General features: G+C 38.7%; 1 protein-coding gene across 4 annotated transcripts in view; it reads left to right on the top strand.

Annotated features, from left to right (window-relative positions):
- Positions 1-15,727, top strand: part of slc5a9 (solute carrier family 5 member 9) — an 88,872-nt gene extending 73,145 nt beyond the window's left edge. For 2 of the 4 annotated variants that reach the window (XM_008408152.3, XM_008408151.3), the window contains 4 exons: positions 9,852-10,002; positions 10,457-10,625; positions 12,860-13,075; positions 14,657-15,727. In XM_008408152.3, coding sequence (XP_008406374.1) covers positions 9,852-10,002; positions 10,457-10,625; positions 12,860-13,075; positions 14,657-14,965 — 845 coding nt within the window. In that variant the 3' untranslated portion in view covers positions 14,966-15,727. The other 2 variants (XM_017304328.2, XM_017304329.2) reach the window with 2 other exon arrangements.
- The last annotated feature ends 4 nt before the right edge of the window (positions 15,728-15,731 follow it).

Below are 15,731 nucleotides of genomic sequence, written 5' to 3'. Positions count from 1 at the left end.
CTAACATTTGTTTTGAAGCAGGCACTTTTACTGAATGTTACTCAGTTGCAATGCAATTTTGAGATGAGAAATATTTGTAAAATATTTTTGTTCTAATGATTTTAAAAATATGTATGATTTTTATTTTTAAAGGTGGTTCAGAATTTATACTCAGAGGCACAGGTTTTTCTTCTATTAAAAAGAAATAAGATTATTGAAAATTTAATTTTATTTAACAACGATGTGGTTACATGTAAAACACCATAAATAAAAATATAACATGTTAAAACACTTGAACAACATAAATACAGCTATTAATTCAACGCTGCCTACTAAAACATTCAGTGAGGGCTTCTCTGACTCCTGCAGGTTGTATATCGGGTAAAGAACCTCCTTCTGCTAATCTTTCGAAGGGAAGGACAGGTGCAGATTCTAGGTAGGCCTCACTGTGCAATTCACAAATATGATGAAGTGAGCAACATGCACTGATGACAGTGTTGACGGCCGAGATCTCCACATCAAGCCGTTTGCTTAGACATCTCCATCGACTCTTAAGTTTGCCAAATGCACATTCTACAACCATCCTTGCTCTGCTGTGGCGCTCATTGAAGTAGCGTTGATCTGTTGTTAAAGTTCCGGTATCTGCATGTCCTTTCACCAACCATCTTCGAAGGAGGTAGGCTGGGTCACCTAGCAGCATTATTGGCACTCGAACACCCATTATCTCTTCAGTATTCTAAAATTTTACAGTAAACAAAAATAAAAAAAAATGGAAAAAAATCAAAATTTTCTATCACTATAACCAACTTCTATTACTAACACAATACCAAATACTTACTGGTGGAAAAAGATCCCCTTTCTCTGCCAGTGCATAAACGTGTGAATTTTTGAGGACCCTGGCATCATGAACGCTTCCTGGTCATCCACTATAAATGTTGGTAAAGCTGTTGGAAGACATTTTTTAGTTTATAAACTAAATATTTTTTAAATGAGCAAATATCAATATTTATTACCAAATAATATTGGTAATAATATTATTACCAATATTATTACCATGAATGACTGTCATTCTACAGTCATTCCCTGTAGAATGACTGAGTGCCATCCCTTGCGGTTGAAATAATCACCGGGATTCTTCTCGGGAGCAACTATGGGGATATGGGTGCCATCGATCGCTCCTCCGCACTGCGGGAATCCCCATCTCTCTCTGAAACCTGCGATCACCTCCTGCAGAGCAGCTCCGTGGGGCATTTTAATGTAGTCTGGCACGAGTACATGACGAACTGCTTTGCAGAATTCGTGGACTATGGAACAGACAGTGGACCTCGCAATACCAAAGAGGTTACTTATAGTGCGATAGCACGCACCTGTTGCAAGCCAATACAGTCCCACGGCAACCCTTTTTCCCACTGGTATGGGTTGCCGAAGATGTGTGGCTGCACGCGAGTGTCAAAGAGAGACGCTCACATATGTACATAAATGTTTCTCTTGACACTCTAAAATTTTGGATGAAATTGATGTCATCAAAGCCAATTACTTCTGTTTCCCACCACTCCTGACTTTGAGCCCACACATTGCGCTGAACCGATGTAGCTGCCATTGCCCCACAAAATGCCATGGCCAAAATCCTGGCTCTTTCTTTTCGATCTTCGTAAGAGGAGAATGTTATTAAGATGCCTGCGGTTGGACAACAACTGGAAGATCGCTAAATATGTTCCATTTCCATCCATTTCCATGTTTTATGTTTGTCTCAGGTCGACCTTACGACAGATGCACTCAGGTTCAACGTATTTATTCTAACAAGAGAGGAAATCAAGTTGGTCACTTCACCAGCTTCTGCCCCTTCACATTAAATAAAATACATGGTTCCGGATGAGCAGTTAAAATTTGTAAAATTTTAAATACACATTATAGGTTAAAAAATACAAAACATCGCAATATTTGTCCATTACACCCGGTATATAAATACATTTGCTTAAAATACATTTTATAACTACAATACGTATATATACATCACAGATCTGACCATAATACATACCGCAGTAAAAGCGCAGTAAAAGACGGCAACAGAAAAAGGGGACGAGGTGTCACTTGGTTGCTATGGTTACGACAAACGGTCAACGGCAGTATAACATAATTAATGACCAGAGAAACAACTTTTTGACTAAACAAAGTGAATTTGAAGAATGAATAAAAAATTTTTCGATTCACTTCACATCACAGATGTAGTCATTGCGCCCTCTACTGCGCATGCGGCACACTTTCAGGTCATTTGCCCGTTCACACTGCAGAATGCACAGGTCGCATTTACTGGCAGTGTGAACGGCCCTGGCAAAAAAATCGGAATTGGCAAAAAATCGGAATTGGGTCACTTCAGGCTGCAGTGTGTATGACTTCAATATGTCACTTAGTAACAGAAAACTTAATTTTATCAAATGCTTTTGCTTTTAACAATTAAGAGTATAAAAAGTCAAACAGCTAGAGAATCTGTGTATGACTGTCAAGAGGAGGATGTGAAACACCAAATCAAACAATGTAGATGACCTAATGAATACTATTGAAGCCACCTGGGCTTCTATTACACCTCAGCAGAACAACTGGCTCATTGTGGATAGGACTGACTCCATGCCATGCCGCATGTTGCCAAGCTAATCCATTTAATACCAAGTTTTTCCCAGACATGAAAATATTCTGGTCAGATGTAACTAGTTGTCATTTGAACTAACCAATAGTAAATACTTAAAAAATGTGGAAAATATTGGTGTGTTTTATGCCACTAATCACCATTGTGACCGGTGGCATAATATGTGGTGCTCTCACTAAGATGAGCTAAAAGTGCTTTTTGTTAAATAATAAAGATAATATGTAAATATTGTTTCTTTGTTTGAATAAACCTTGGCAAAGCATTATTTTAGAGTAGCGGTTCTCAACGTGGGCAGTACCGCCCCCCAGGGGGCGTTCAGAGGACGGCAGGGGGCGCTGGCAGAAATTTTTACAAAAGCGGGGCGCTGGGATTCCTTTGGGGGGCGTTTGGTTGAAGGTAAACTTTACATCTTAAATGCACCAGTTTAGACTTTGAGCAACTTGCTAAAACTATTTCATAACATTAAAGCATGCATGGCTGCAACTGTATGGATGGTAGCTCTGGGGGGCGGTGAGGGACCTGGACAAAAGCTACAGTGTTTGTAGCTTTTTGGCGCAGCTCCGTTCTCCTGCTACTGGTAGCTTCACCGCTTCAGTTCAGCGTTAAACCGGCTGATGACGGTGCTGTGATTCACTTCTGGTGTCGGATTTTGAAATATTTTATGTTTTATTGAGGATTTTTGTAAATATGTTTTGGCAGTTCTGTGATCATGTCAAAGCAGCAACTTATATTAAAAAGTGTTTTATTTCCATTTGAAGGCTGCCCGCTTCCATGGAAGGACAACAGAAAATCGCTCTTATAAACATGTAATTACTAAAATCACGACTTTGTATCCCTCTGAAAAATGAACCCATTTAAATAAAGAAATCCCTCCAGGGGTGATACCACGATGGAGAGCGTTCATTTTATAGCGTTAACACCGGAGCTGTAAGTGGTCCGGTATGAAACGGGTGAGATAGAACAACACAGCACTTTTACATTTCAATAATCAGAATACAGAAATTGTTTCCGTTGTTTTAAGTTTTAAAAGGTTTATGTCAGTCTGCCTTTTCCCCATCGATACGCTTCCTGAACGCTGCGCACCATAAGGGGTATAAAAAAAAAAAGACGCGCACATTGCGCAAAACACTGAAACGGGAGAAGTGGGACATAAAACGGAGCGACGAACTAGATGTGAATTATGGCATAAAAACAGAGAATCCGACGCTGAACAGTGAAAATCAACACATGATGTGAAACACATGATGATTAGGCGGCGCAGCAGGTGATGAGTGAAGATTATTGATGAAGTGTCAATAAACGATAAAATAAATCTAGCAACAGGAAAGAAACTAAAGTGGACATGGTAATAAACCAAGAGAGGATAATACTAATCAAAGGAAACTAAATGGAAATGAATGAAGAACAAAATGCAAGAATAAACTAAAGTAAATGCAGAGGAATAAACTGGTATGGCAAGACCTTTCGAGCAATAATTAATACAGAGGACTGTATGGCAAGAATAAACAGACACTATTTCCAGATAAAAGGTAAAATAATATTGTTGAAGTGCCATGGGTTTGTTGAGACCATATCTGTAAGATAAATATATCTTACAGATGTATTGATTTGATTAAGAACCAGATTTGTTCTTTGTAATTTCTGTCCAGTAAAACTATTAATCTATAATCAATAGACAGGTCTATATAAAGATATAATCCATGTTTCTGTCTCATAATTGTTTGGCATTAAAAGGACCTGGAACTTTAGTTTTTCCACTGAAAGCTCTGGTTTGAACAATAAATGCCATGTGGGTGAAGTTTTATGGATGATACTCTGATGTCCCATTCTCCTGAAGGCAGCACAGAGCTGCACCACCAGAAACCCACAGAAACACTGAAGAGAAGAACAACTATGATTAATGTAGTTACAGTTCTGTCCATGTTTTAATGTTCCAGAGCTCAGTCGTTTGGCAAATAGTTCAAAGTTTAAACTGGCATGTTGTTCATCTTTTATCTAGTCATTTTGTGGAATATTTAACTAGAAAATGGCACAAAATAAGAATATTTTTTCCACTCTGATTGGCTGCTGTTAGACCTACCAATTTTAACTTGAATGTTCATTGCATTTTTTGTAAACGCCTGTGAAAATAATTTCTATTCCCATGACTTTTTTGTTCTCTGGGAAATTATTTTTGATGATAAATACAGAAACAAGCATAAAAATCAAAACATCTACAATAGTGATAGTAATATTAATGATAAAATAATGGTCAGTGCAAAGTAGCCTACAAATTCTTTGGTGGGGGGCGGAGAGGGACCTGGGTAAAGGCTGGGGGGCGCTGGGCTGAAAAAGGTTGAGAAACACTGATTTAGAGCAACATTGATGATGCAGGACTATGAGGAGAGCGTGAAAGTTCCTACTGAACTGAACCTGCATGATGAGGTTAGCGCTGGTTCGTTAACCACTAGCTCCGGTCAACCAGGAACACATACTTTGCAGGGAAGATAGAGCCACATGCTGGGCTACGTGTTGAGACGTAAATGCCGCATATAATTCTTTGTTCCCAAAGTGGTTCACATAGAGCTGCGCAACCAGAGCTAACACAGCAGGGTTTAAACTCTTACCTTGAGTTCTCCAAAGAATCATAATTACATGCAGTAAGTTGATATAAATATCCATGAAGGTCAGCCTGTGTCCAGTTAAAGAGGCGTGCCATCCCGCTGAGGTAAAGTGAAGTAAAGCAGCAGCAGCGCGCAAGGCAAGTGCAGAGGCACCAGCTAACTGTGTGATTGGTCTGCGCACTGCTGGCTTTAAATGCATAAACTGTAAACCTATCTATCATAAACATATTATTTAGGAATAAATCTTCTTGGCTAGTGAAATGCTCAGAGCAACGGAGCACTTGCAATCCGGCTTTAAAAAAATGGAAAAAAATGATTTATTTTCCTAATTGGTAAATATAAACAACAAACAAGCAACTCTTAGCCTGGCGGAGGGGCTAGTAAAGCATGGCCGGCCGCCAGGCTTATAATACACTGGGGGAAACCCTGAACTTATCTGTCTTGTTCAGTGGTGGTTGGGTTTCAGCCTTCCTTATCTTGGCCATGTCTCTGAGATCTGAACATCTTGTACTTCTGGAACTCTAGGTAGGTTGCAGTTCTGGAATATGACAGCACTGTTCCGGGAAGCTTCACGTTTGGTTCTTCTTAAATCTTTGGCAATTAATTTATGTAGTTTTTTTTCTCAACACATTCCTTGCAACCTTGTTGACTATTTGCAGCAAAACATTTGGTTCTGTGATCACGTCTCAATATCTTAGCAATTTCAAGAGGATTGTGTCCCTCTGAAAGACTTTTTTACAATTTTGGACTTTTCAGAGTCACTTAAATTTCTTTTTTGGCCCATTTTGCCTGATTAAAAGAAGCTACCTACGTAATAATTTTACACACCTTGAAAAAGGGTGTTGATCTCCTTAGGCCCCACCCTCTCTCATTAAACAAATACACATCAGCTGATATGTTTATCTTCAATAAGCATTCAAGTTTATACAGCTTGGAGTTCGAAAATGTGTAAATATGAATACTATGTGGCATAAAAACGATATGGTCAAAATTATACATATTTATATATATATACAACTTACTACACACACACACACACCCTTGCATACTGAGGAAGAAAATCAATCATTTGGCTGAGGTGTGTTGGACAAAGAATTGTACTATGAAATGGCACTTTGTGCCTTGAATATGCCATGGGTCTATTTATCTGGGTCTATTTCTGAACATAGTTCTTTGTTTAGTCCGTCTTTATTGTGTTTTCACAAAAAATCATACAAAAATCCGTTTACTGTTTGCAGAGAAGTAAATAATTTTTTCTAGTAATCCCCAATTATGAGATGCGTAAAACAGAAATCTTTACCTCGAAATGTAGGTCATGTTGCACTAGCTGAACGGGCTCATATACAGTATCTGTGAACTCCAAAGTGGAAAATGGGCTCAAGCTCATTTCAAGAATGCATAGTAAGTGATGGAGTCCTAGTAACAATCATGGTTCCACAGCAGTGACGTGCGGTGAGGTTCAATGCATGTGAGGCACTGACATTATAGACAACATGCATGTTATTGGACGTACGGAAATTTTGTGCAGGCATACAACGCTGGGGGGCAAAAAGACTAATCTTTTACATGTCATCTATAGCCACGTTAACTCAGTGAAACTTAGAAATGTAGGTATTAATTTTGTGATATGATCCACAGCAAAGACGTATCCGCCAAGCTACAAGCAGACTCGTTGCCATAGCAGCTGACAACAATGCCACTTCATGTTTTAGGATTTAACACCAAAAAAACTAGATTAGCTACTGCATCTACTTTACTGAATTACTTAGACATACAAACTGTAGCCCACAAAACGCATATTTCATTAAAAAACTAAACAAAAACATCTTATTGCTGTCTTACCTTTACGTATCAATGAAATCCATGCACCACAAATTTTTCTGCACAAAAATATCCGTTCATCCAAAGCCAAGTCTATTCTCAGCATGTCTTTTCTACGGTGGCCGACAGGTGCAAATGTGCAGCAACAAAGAAAACATGCAAACAAAAAAGACGCAAACAAATGAAATCCAGCAAACAAGAGATGACGCAAACAAAAAGCAAATCAAATGCAGAAAACAAAGAAGCAAACAATGAAGCAAACAAAAAAAGAGACGCAAACAATAAGCAAATGAAGCAAACAAAAAGAGATGCAAATGAAATTCGGCAAACAATAAAAAGAGACGCAAATGAAGAAACAAGAAGCAAATGAAGCTAACAAAAAAAAGATCCAAACAAAAGTCCCTCCTGCTTTGCTCAACCAAAACAGCAGAAGATGCCTCATATTGAATAAATAAATAAATAAATTACTTTAGTGAACCAAAAATATTTACAGCTATTACCAGACTTAATATCTGTGTTTCACCTCTACTCATAGGGGGAAACTATTGGGAGTTTTTAAAACGATTTGCCGGGAGACATGGGTTCTCTCTCGGTGTACCAAACCTGGGGCGCCCGGCCAGCTAACAGCTGGCGAAGGGAGCTGGCTGTTAATGCAGCGGGAGCAGACATCTCCGAAAACGTCGGAGCAATATTGTAATTAAGTGATTTACTGTTGAACTGAGCAGATATTTCAGATCTATACATCTACATTCTCGACTAAAAACTTTGTAAAATATCATTTTGTGTAACATGCTAATCACCCGGATTAGCATGACGGTCAGAAAGCTAAACAAATAACCCGCAAAATTATTTAAGTCTTCGAGCTCCGATGTAAGACGCTGGTTCTGCTCTTGCTGTTGAACCGCTGCTCCGCGCTACAGGTAGTAATATTTCACAGACGGAGCGCCGCTTCTGCCACTTCTGCTCTACCTGGTAGTGATTCTCACACCGAACATCTGTTTGAAGCTGCAGCATCTAACCTAAAAAATTTAATTTTACATACGTATTAAAACGTTCGCTGTCCTAACATGAGACAGATAATATCTGAAAAAATGACCGATCTCCTGCCTGTTCTGCATAATTATTCCGCTCAGTCAGAAACAGCCAATCAGAACTAGCAGTAATCAGCTAACAATCAGCTGCTGTTTCTTATCGCTCCTCTGCACACAATACACACAGTTGGAGACAAAAAAAAACATTGTACATTATAGACATAGGATAGATTATGGAAATTCAGTCCATATATTAAATGTTTTTTAGCCATTTTATTGCCGGATTACAGACAGGACAAACATGCTCCCATAGAACGGCAGCCAGTGCAGTTAGCGAGAGGTTGTGCAATCCCAGGTGAGGCTCAGCTCGCTGCTGCCTCAACGGCTTCGCTTCTGAGCATTTGAATGGGAAAATGCGAAAATCCAGCTATTTTGAAGAAAAAAATCATCAGAATTGGTTAAGCTAAGTAAAAATTAGGTACTTTATAGTACAAACCACAGAGTGAAAATAGCAATTGTTATTGCGCAACACCTCCCTCCCCTTCTCTCTCACTCTACTTCCCCTTCTCAGAGGAGGGAGATGTGCAGCCAGCTCTCCATCTAACGGGTAATTTGAGTTTTCTAAATCTGATGGGATTTTACCCTGTCCAGAACTGAAGTAAACTCTGTTTAAGCTGGCATCGAGAAAGACTAGCCTGGTTTCTAACGACCTCCCCCTCCAGATGTTCCACCTTCTTCACCCTGTGAATTAGCCAGATTGAGCAGCCTGCAACCAGCTAGCTTCACAGAGCACACCTGTTAACGGTCGCTCTTTCTCTTTATTACAACATGCACTTGTTACTGAACAGGTTGGTTTTAGTGACTCGGGCGAGTCCCAAGGGTGTTGTTTTAGTTTTGGCTAAAAGCAACCTATAAAACATTTCTACTTTTTCCTCCCAGAATCAAACTTCATAGCTATTTCACAACCATCAAAGAACTTTAAGGTGACTCATTAATTGAATGTCCACAACATCTTTTAGATTTTCTTAAATGCTAATTATTTTATTAGTATTTTACTCTGGGTTTTATCCAATTACTCAAAATGTTTAGATTTTATTCTTTAAAAACCTTTAATGCTTTAAAATAAGGAATGGTCTGAACTATTTTTAGCCTGATGCAAGATAGAAACTTCCCCTTTTCTTCAGAAAACCAGCTCTTCCTGTTTCATGACTCTCTTTCTGCCTGACTTTGATTTTTTATGATTAAATAGAAAAAAGTAGAATTAAAGCAAAGTTTGCAGGACACAATAACAACACACACAACCAGATTAATTTTATTACCGTCTGACTCTATTGTTGGGTCTTGATGTCACCTGTGTAATTAATTTTAAGGTAATTTTATTTATTATTACTATTAAACTAAAATCTCCAGCATGGGGAAGTGGGATGAGCTCGACTTTTCTCGACACAATATAAATGATTTTATTATTATTATTTTTCGATGATGACAGGTGAGGCGCTGCCTCACCTGCCTCCCCTGACAGCACGTCACTGTTCCACAGTGCCGTGCTGTGGAACAGCACATGCTGAAATCTACCACAGGCCTGTGGTAGATTTCAGCATGTTGGTGTTTTCAACCTTCTTAGACAGTGTTATTTATTAGTCAAAGGCTTTATTGTTTTTCATTATGTATTTTAAGAAATTGTAATGTAAATTTTGATGTGTGTTATATATGTGTGCTTCTCAATTCATTTTTAAATAGTTCATCTTGACAATGAAAATGTTTTTTTTACAGGTTTACGTGGTCTGATGCTGGCTGTAATTTTGGCTGCCCTGATGTCATCTCTGACATCAATTTTTAATAGCAGCTCCACTATATTTACTCTGGATCTCTACCACAAAGCAAGACCAAGAGCTTCAGAGATGGAGCTTATGATTGTTGGAAGGTAGGGATGAAAATTACACCTCAAATCCAGAAAGTAAATTTGGACAAAAAAGATATGAAACGTCAGTGTCTAAACTATCTTTCTATCAGAAAACAAATTTTCTCCCTACATTCAATACTTTTGTGCTGCACAAATACTGTACTCACAGTGCTAAATGTTTACTTATGCACCCCATGTCAGTGACATGTTGAATTGCATGATGAGGTGTATGTTGATATAGGATCAGGAGTTATGGGAAATAACATACTGGTTATTATTAATTTATTTTACATTCTTCTATAGGCTTTTACTGATATAGTTTAAATATATCTATAATAATCAGTACAACTAAAAGAAGTCAAATTATTATTATCTGTCTGGTGCCCAGGAAGATCTTAGGCATGCTGGATGACACTTTACTCTCATTTTGACTTCAACCGAAATGCCACAATAACAACATTATGTGTATGCTCAGGGTTTTCGTCCTCGTCTTGATGTGTGTTAGTCTGTTGTGGATTCCAGTTGTCCAGACAGCCAACAGTGGACAGCTTTTTGAGTACATCCAATCTGTGACCAGCTTTCTAGCCCCACCAATTACTGCTGTCTTCATAATGGCAATCTTCTGGCCTCGTGCCAATGAGCAGGTATGTCTCAGACAGATGTTCACATCAAACAAATAATCATAAACGGCACTGAAATGATGTTACCTCAGGAATGTCCAGTCCAGTTCCCATTTACCGATGCTTTGCATGATTCCAGAGTGATTCTTTTGTAAATCCCTTTTGTAAATTCAACTGATTGCAGTTCAGCAAACGCCTGTCAGTCATCGTTTGAAATCAGCTGGACTGAAGCAAAGAAATACCTAAAACATGCAGGGCAGTGTTCCCTGAGGACCAGGGTTGGAAAACACTGGTCTAACTCATCTAACCCCACACCAAACCTTTAATAGTGTTATCCTTGCAGGATCCTCCTCTTGTCCTGGAAGGGTTGCAGATGGGGCCTGGTGCCACAATCTCCAGCAGTCATGGGGTTTACTTTGGATAGGTTGCCAATCTATACAGCAGGCACGTGTAGAAGGGGGGGAATGGAGAGGATATGAGTCCCTGAGCCTTTGAAGCCTCAAGTACCTTTTTTTGAGTCTTCTTTTTTTCCAAGTTATTCAGTTTTTATTTGATTTTTTTATCTGGAGGGACACAAACAGGCCTTGTGTTTGTGTCAAAAATAGTATTTAGCTAACAATAACAATTTAGCAAAATAAATGAATCTGGCTGCCCTTGGTCTAATAATGACTTTGAGGATTCTCAGTGCCTCTGCCTCCATGCTGTTAACACACCAGGCCCATGGTAAAGAGGAGGATGACAAAACTGCACCCTCAAACTATGAAATTATGGGCAAGAATATATATAGATTGATCCTAAAAGTAAGACCTAATAAAGAGTGAAAAGGTATTTTGCAAAAATTATCCAGTAAATCAAGCCATTTTTACCACTCCTCTCTATTAATTCATTTGGAGTATAAATATCTAAATTGACAGCTGTTGTAAGTAATGATAATGTAATCCACAACCGCTCTTCTTTTTACCAATACTTAAGTAAAATTATTATTCCCACGTATTCGACCATTTACCACGCAGCACTTTGTTTACTGTCTCATCTAAACACGTTCTAACACGAATATCCACATCAATTTCATTAATACTATCTTCTAAATGTCCAATTCGACTATTAACTCCCCACAAACATAGATGCCAACCATTTTAACCAGAAGATTATTATATAATCTATTTGGAGAAGACCAGTTAAATCCTTCCGGAGGAAGATAAGATAAAATCAAAGCTAAAGAGTATTTTGTCTTTACATGCTTTAACTGAATGCAAACAATACCTGTGAGGATTTGAGTTTTCTGTGTTTATTTTTGGTTTCTTTGTCCAGTGAGTCTCCCTGTTGTCCTGTCTTCCCCCTTGATTGTTCCCAGCTGTGTCTCGTTCCCTGTGATTACCTCCTGTGTATTTAAGTCCACCTGTTGTCCTTGTCTCTTGTCTGTTGTTTGTATCTTGTCAGTCATCTTAGTAGAACTGTCAAGTCCTGAGTCGACTAGCTCGTGTTTATTCAGTGCTGTTTCTGTTGCTACTGGTGCTGAGCCCTAGCCTTCCGCTCTGCCGTGCTGCCAGCCTCCTGAATTGTGTACGAGCTGATATTCTTCATCAAATCTTCATTTATCTTCTACAACCTGGGTCTGCCTGCGTTGTCCCTCATTATCATCCACCCACACGTCATGATGATACCATCAATACATTTATCAACAGAAAAAACATGACATTGCAACATGTCATGCTGGTGGGCTTGGAGTTTTTAACTCCAAGCCCACCAGAAGCTTTCTTGGCTCTAATTGGCATCTACATGCTTCCTCAGTATTAACTGAGTTCGTTTCAGTCCACCCATTTACATTCCAATGTACAAGAGTATATTGAACATAACTTACAGGCTGAGCTGGAGAACTTCAAACCTCATCTGACTGACGATTCCATGTTGTTACCAACGGCACCAGTTCAACCATCAGCTCCATTGCCAGCTCTTGTTCGGCTCTCACCCATTCCAGACTGTCCTCGGTCATTTTGTTGCTTTGTGACTCTGCCGTTTCCGGAAATGTAGAACTGATGGCCACAGGGTAGCTGATCCAGTAGCGTTTTAAAGTTCAGTGTGCGTCTTAGCTGAAACATATTTGTATTTACCCTTCCCTCTAAGCAACCGTTTCTTCAACTATCCAAGTACAATATTTAAGGAGGACAGAGGAGCAAAATGTAAATACATTTCCAATTCAGTAGCAATTTTTGTATTGGTATCTAATGTATTTGTTAATCTGCACATTTGTTTCCTAGGGGGCATTTTGGGGTCTGATGACAGGCCTGGTGATGGGACTGGTCCGCATGATTCTGGAGTTCTCCTATACAGCACCTTCCTGTGGTCAGCCTGATCATCGGCCCTCTGTTTTAACTGATGTCCATTACCTTTACTTTGCTCTCATCCTACTGGCTCTTACATGCCTAGTAATTGTTGCTGTCAGCTTGTTGACTGCTCCAATGCCAAAAGAAAGTGTAAGATGCATTCATTAATTTTATTTTTAGATGTGAAAACTGAATATACAAACAAACAACATTAAACATGTCCAGTGACTTTCAATGTTCTTCTGGGTGACCGGTGCTTGTCTCCAACAGTTAGCGGCAGAGAGTTGGAACTGAAATGTCCCCAGTTGATGACAGGGAGATGTGCAGGACAAACAGTCATGAGCGCACACACCATCATCAGACAGAATAAGCCACTGGCTCAAATGACCCCTGGTCAAATTGCTCAACTTATCCCAAACCTGCCATTTGAACTTTATGTCCACAGCTAAAATAGTGTTTATGAACTCATGTTGTAGCTCATACATAGCACAATTGATATATAAAACAAATTTTTAAAATATTATAATCTAAACACAATTCTTGCGAAACTCAACACTAAACTTTCTTTCAAGACTGAAAGAGTTTTTAAGAAATAAAAGTCTAACCACTTTATCCATGAGGTTCTTTCCTTCACAAGCTTCATTAAAAGATGCCTTCTTCTTTTAATTATTTGGAAACTGTAAAAACATGCTCAATGTTGGAAACAAGGGATGGCTCAACTTACTACGTACCTCCTACATCTCAGTTAATCCTAGTTACCAAAAAGTGCATTAAGCTCAGTTTAATACTCAAATTAATTTCAAAAGTTTCTATCGAAGATCATCTGCATTGTTGGTCGTGGTCTCTCTCATCTTTCTCTTGACAATACTGCATAGATTCTCTACGGGGTTCAGCTCAGACCAGTCTGCTGGCCAGTAAAGCACTCTTAACACCAGGGTTGTTCAATCAGCTTTTGATGCCTTTGGCAGTTGGGCCGGTACCAAGACCTGATGAAAAATTAAATCAGCATCTCCATAAAGCTTGTCAGAAGAGCGAATCATGAAAATGTCCCAGCAGTCGGCTGTATTGCCTGTGGACTTTAAAAAACACCATGAACCAACACCAGCAGATGACATGGCACCTCAAATCAAGGCCACAGGTTCAGGAGGTGGGACCCACAACTGGATGCTCCAACCATTAAATTGTGGACATTAGTATTTTTTTCAAAATGGGACCTGTTTATGTGGTAAAATATAAGCCATTTTTCTTTCAGACTCAACTTCTGACTTTGAGTTTATTGTGCCATTCCAGTAAAGGATAAAATACTGCAGACAAATAGAGGAAAATACACAGTTTCAGTCTGTCCCTATTCACTGGCTCAAGCAGACTGATGTTCATATTTTGGGAACAATACTTGTAGAATGAAATCTTCCAAAAATGTTCATGTAAAAATATATAGAAGTTGCTAGTGTTGTAATCTCAATAATAGAGAAGTGTGGAAAAACATGCCACACTATTTGCTTAAGAACAAGGTCTGACTGATAACTAGATTATGTACCAAAAAGTCTCTTCTATTTGTTGAAGTTAAGGTATTATTGGTTGGATCAATCCCCTCCTAAACATGAATAACATTGTCCTAAATATCTCAAACTTCTTAATTGATGTTTTAATTTATTACAAGCATTAAAACAGAAACCTGCTCTCTATGTCTTTGGTTCAGCTCATTTCTCACTGTGCACCTTTCCTGTGCAGCTCCACAGACTAACCTGGTGGTCCAGATTTAATCTTGAGCCTCGCATCGACCTCACAACTCCTCAAAGGGCACCTGATCCAGAGAACTCTGTTGGCTCTGAGACTGAACAGTCTCAACCACCTACATGGAAAAGAGTTACTATGTGGCTCTGTGGCCTGAGTGGTCCAAGCTCACAATCTGCACCACCAAACACGCAAAGCAATGATCTGAACTTCCTGCATGAGAAACCTGTTTGGAGGAAAGTCTGCAATTATAACGCTGTGCTGCTTCTGGCTTTTAATGTGTTTCTCTGGGGATACTTCGCATAAAGTTGTGCTTAGAACTTGTAGCATTTTTCTCAGTATCTGTGGAGGAGTGCTCTCATGTAAAGACACACTGTAAGGTGGAACTAAAATTATTGCCTTATGTCAGCAAACTAATATGTGAATGTGATGTTTCAGTATTCAAACACTTGATGAAAAGCTGAAATGCATGATTAATAAATTCAATGTATACAGACATTATGAATAAAATCAATTCTATAGATGTATAATGACAGTATAATTTACATGCTCATCAGAAGTGGTACTGCTCATTTTTGGTTTGAAAGTTCACCTTGAAAATAATTAATAAATTGTGAGACCAAATCAAATTCTCCTTCTCTGTCTGCCATTGTGGGCATAATATAAAAATCAATTTGCAAGTATTAATGTGTGCAGAGCAGATTGCTCAGGACTTCAGATGTCATTGTGGACCTTCTAGCCAATAGTCTAGGAGATTTGGGCAGCTGATTGATTAAAAAAGACTGTTCCATTGCCATGTAGTTTAATTAATGTAGTCTTACTTTACTTGATTTAGAAAACGTGAGCATATTGGATTACTCCTGTCAACACATAGACATCTAATTTGATGAAACAGACATGTATGGAAATTTTTGCAGCCAAGAGAAACATTACAAGCAAAGAGAATAGACTATTGGAATAGTTGTATTTTTTTATTGGTCTGGAGTAATATTCTAATTCTAAATGCCATGTTTTTAGAAGCTGTAAGCACAAACTCATAATGAACAAGAATAAAGGCTTTCAAACACCCATC

This window comes from Poecilia reticulata, chromosome 4 (genome assembly GCF_904066995.2).
Source record: "Poecilia reticulata chromosome 4, P_reticulata-male-v2, whole genome shotgun sequence".
In the NCBI taxonomy this organism is placed as follows: domain Eukaryota; kingdom Metazoa; phylum Chordata; class Actinopteri; order Cyprinodontiformes; family Poeciliidae; genus Poecilia; species Poecilia reticulata.
This window is presented reverse-complemented; position numbering and strand designations above follow the sequence as displayed.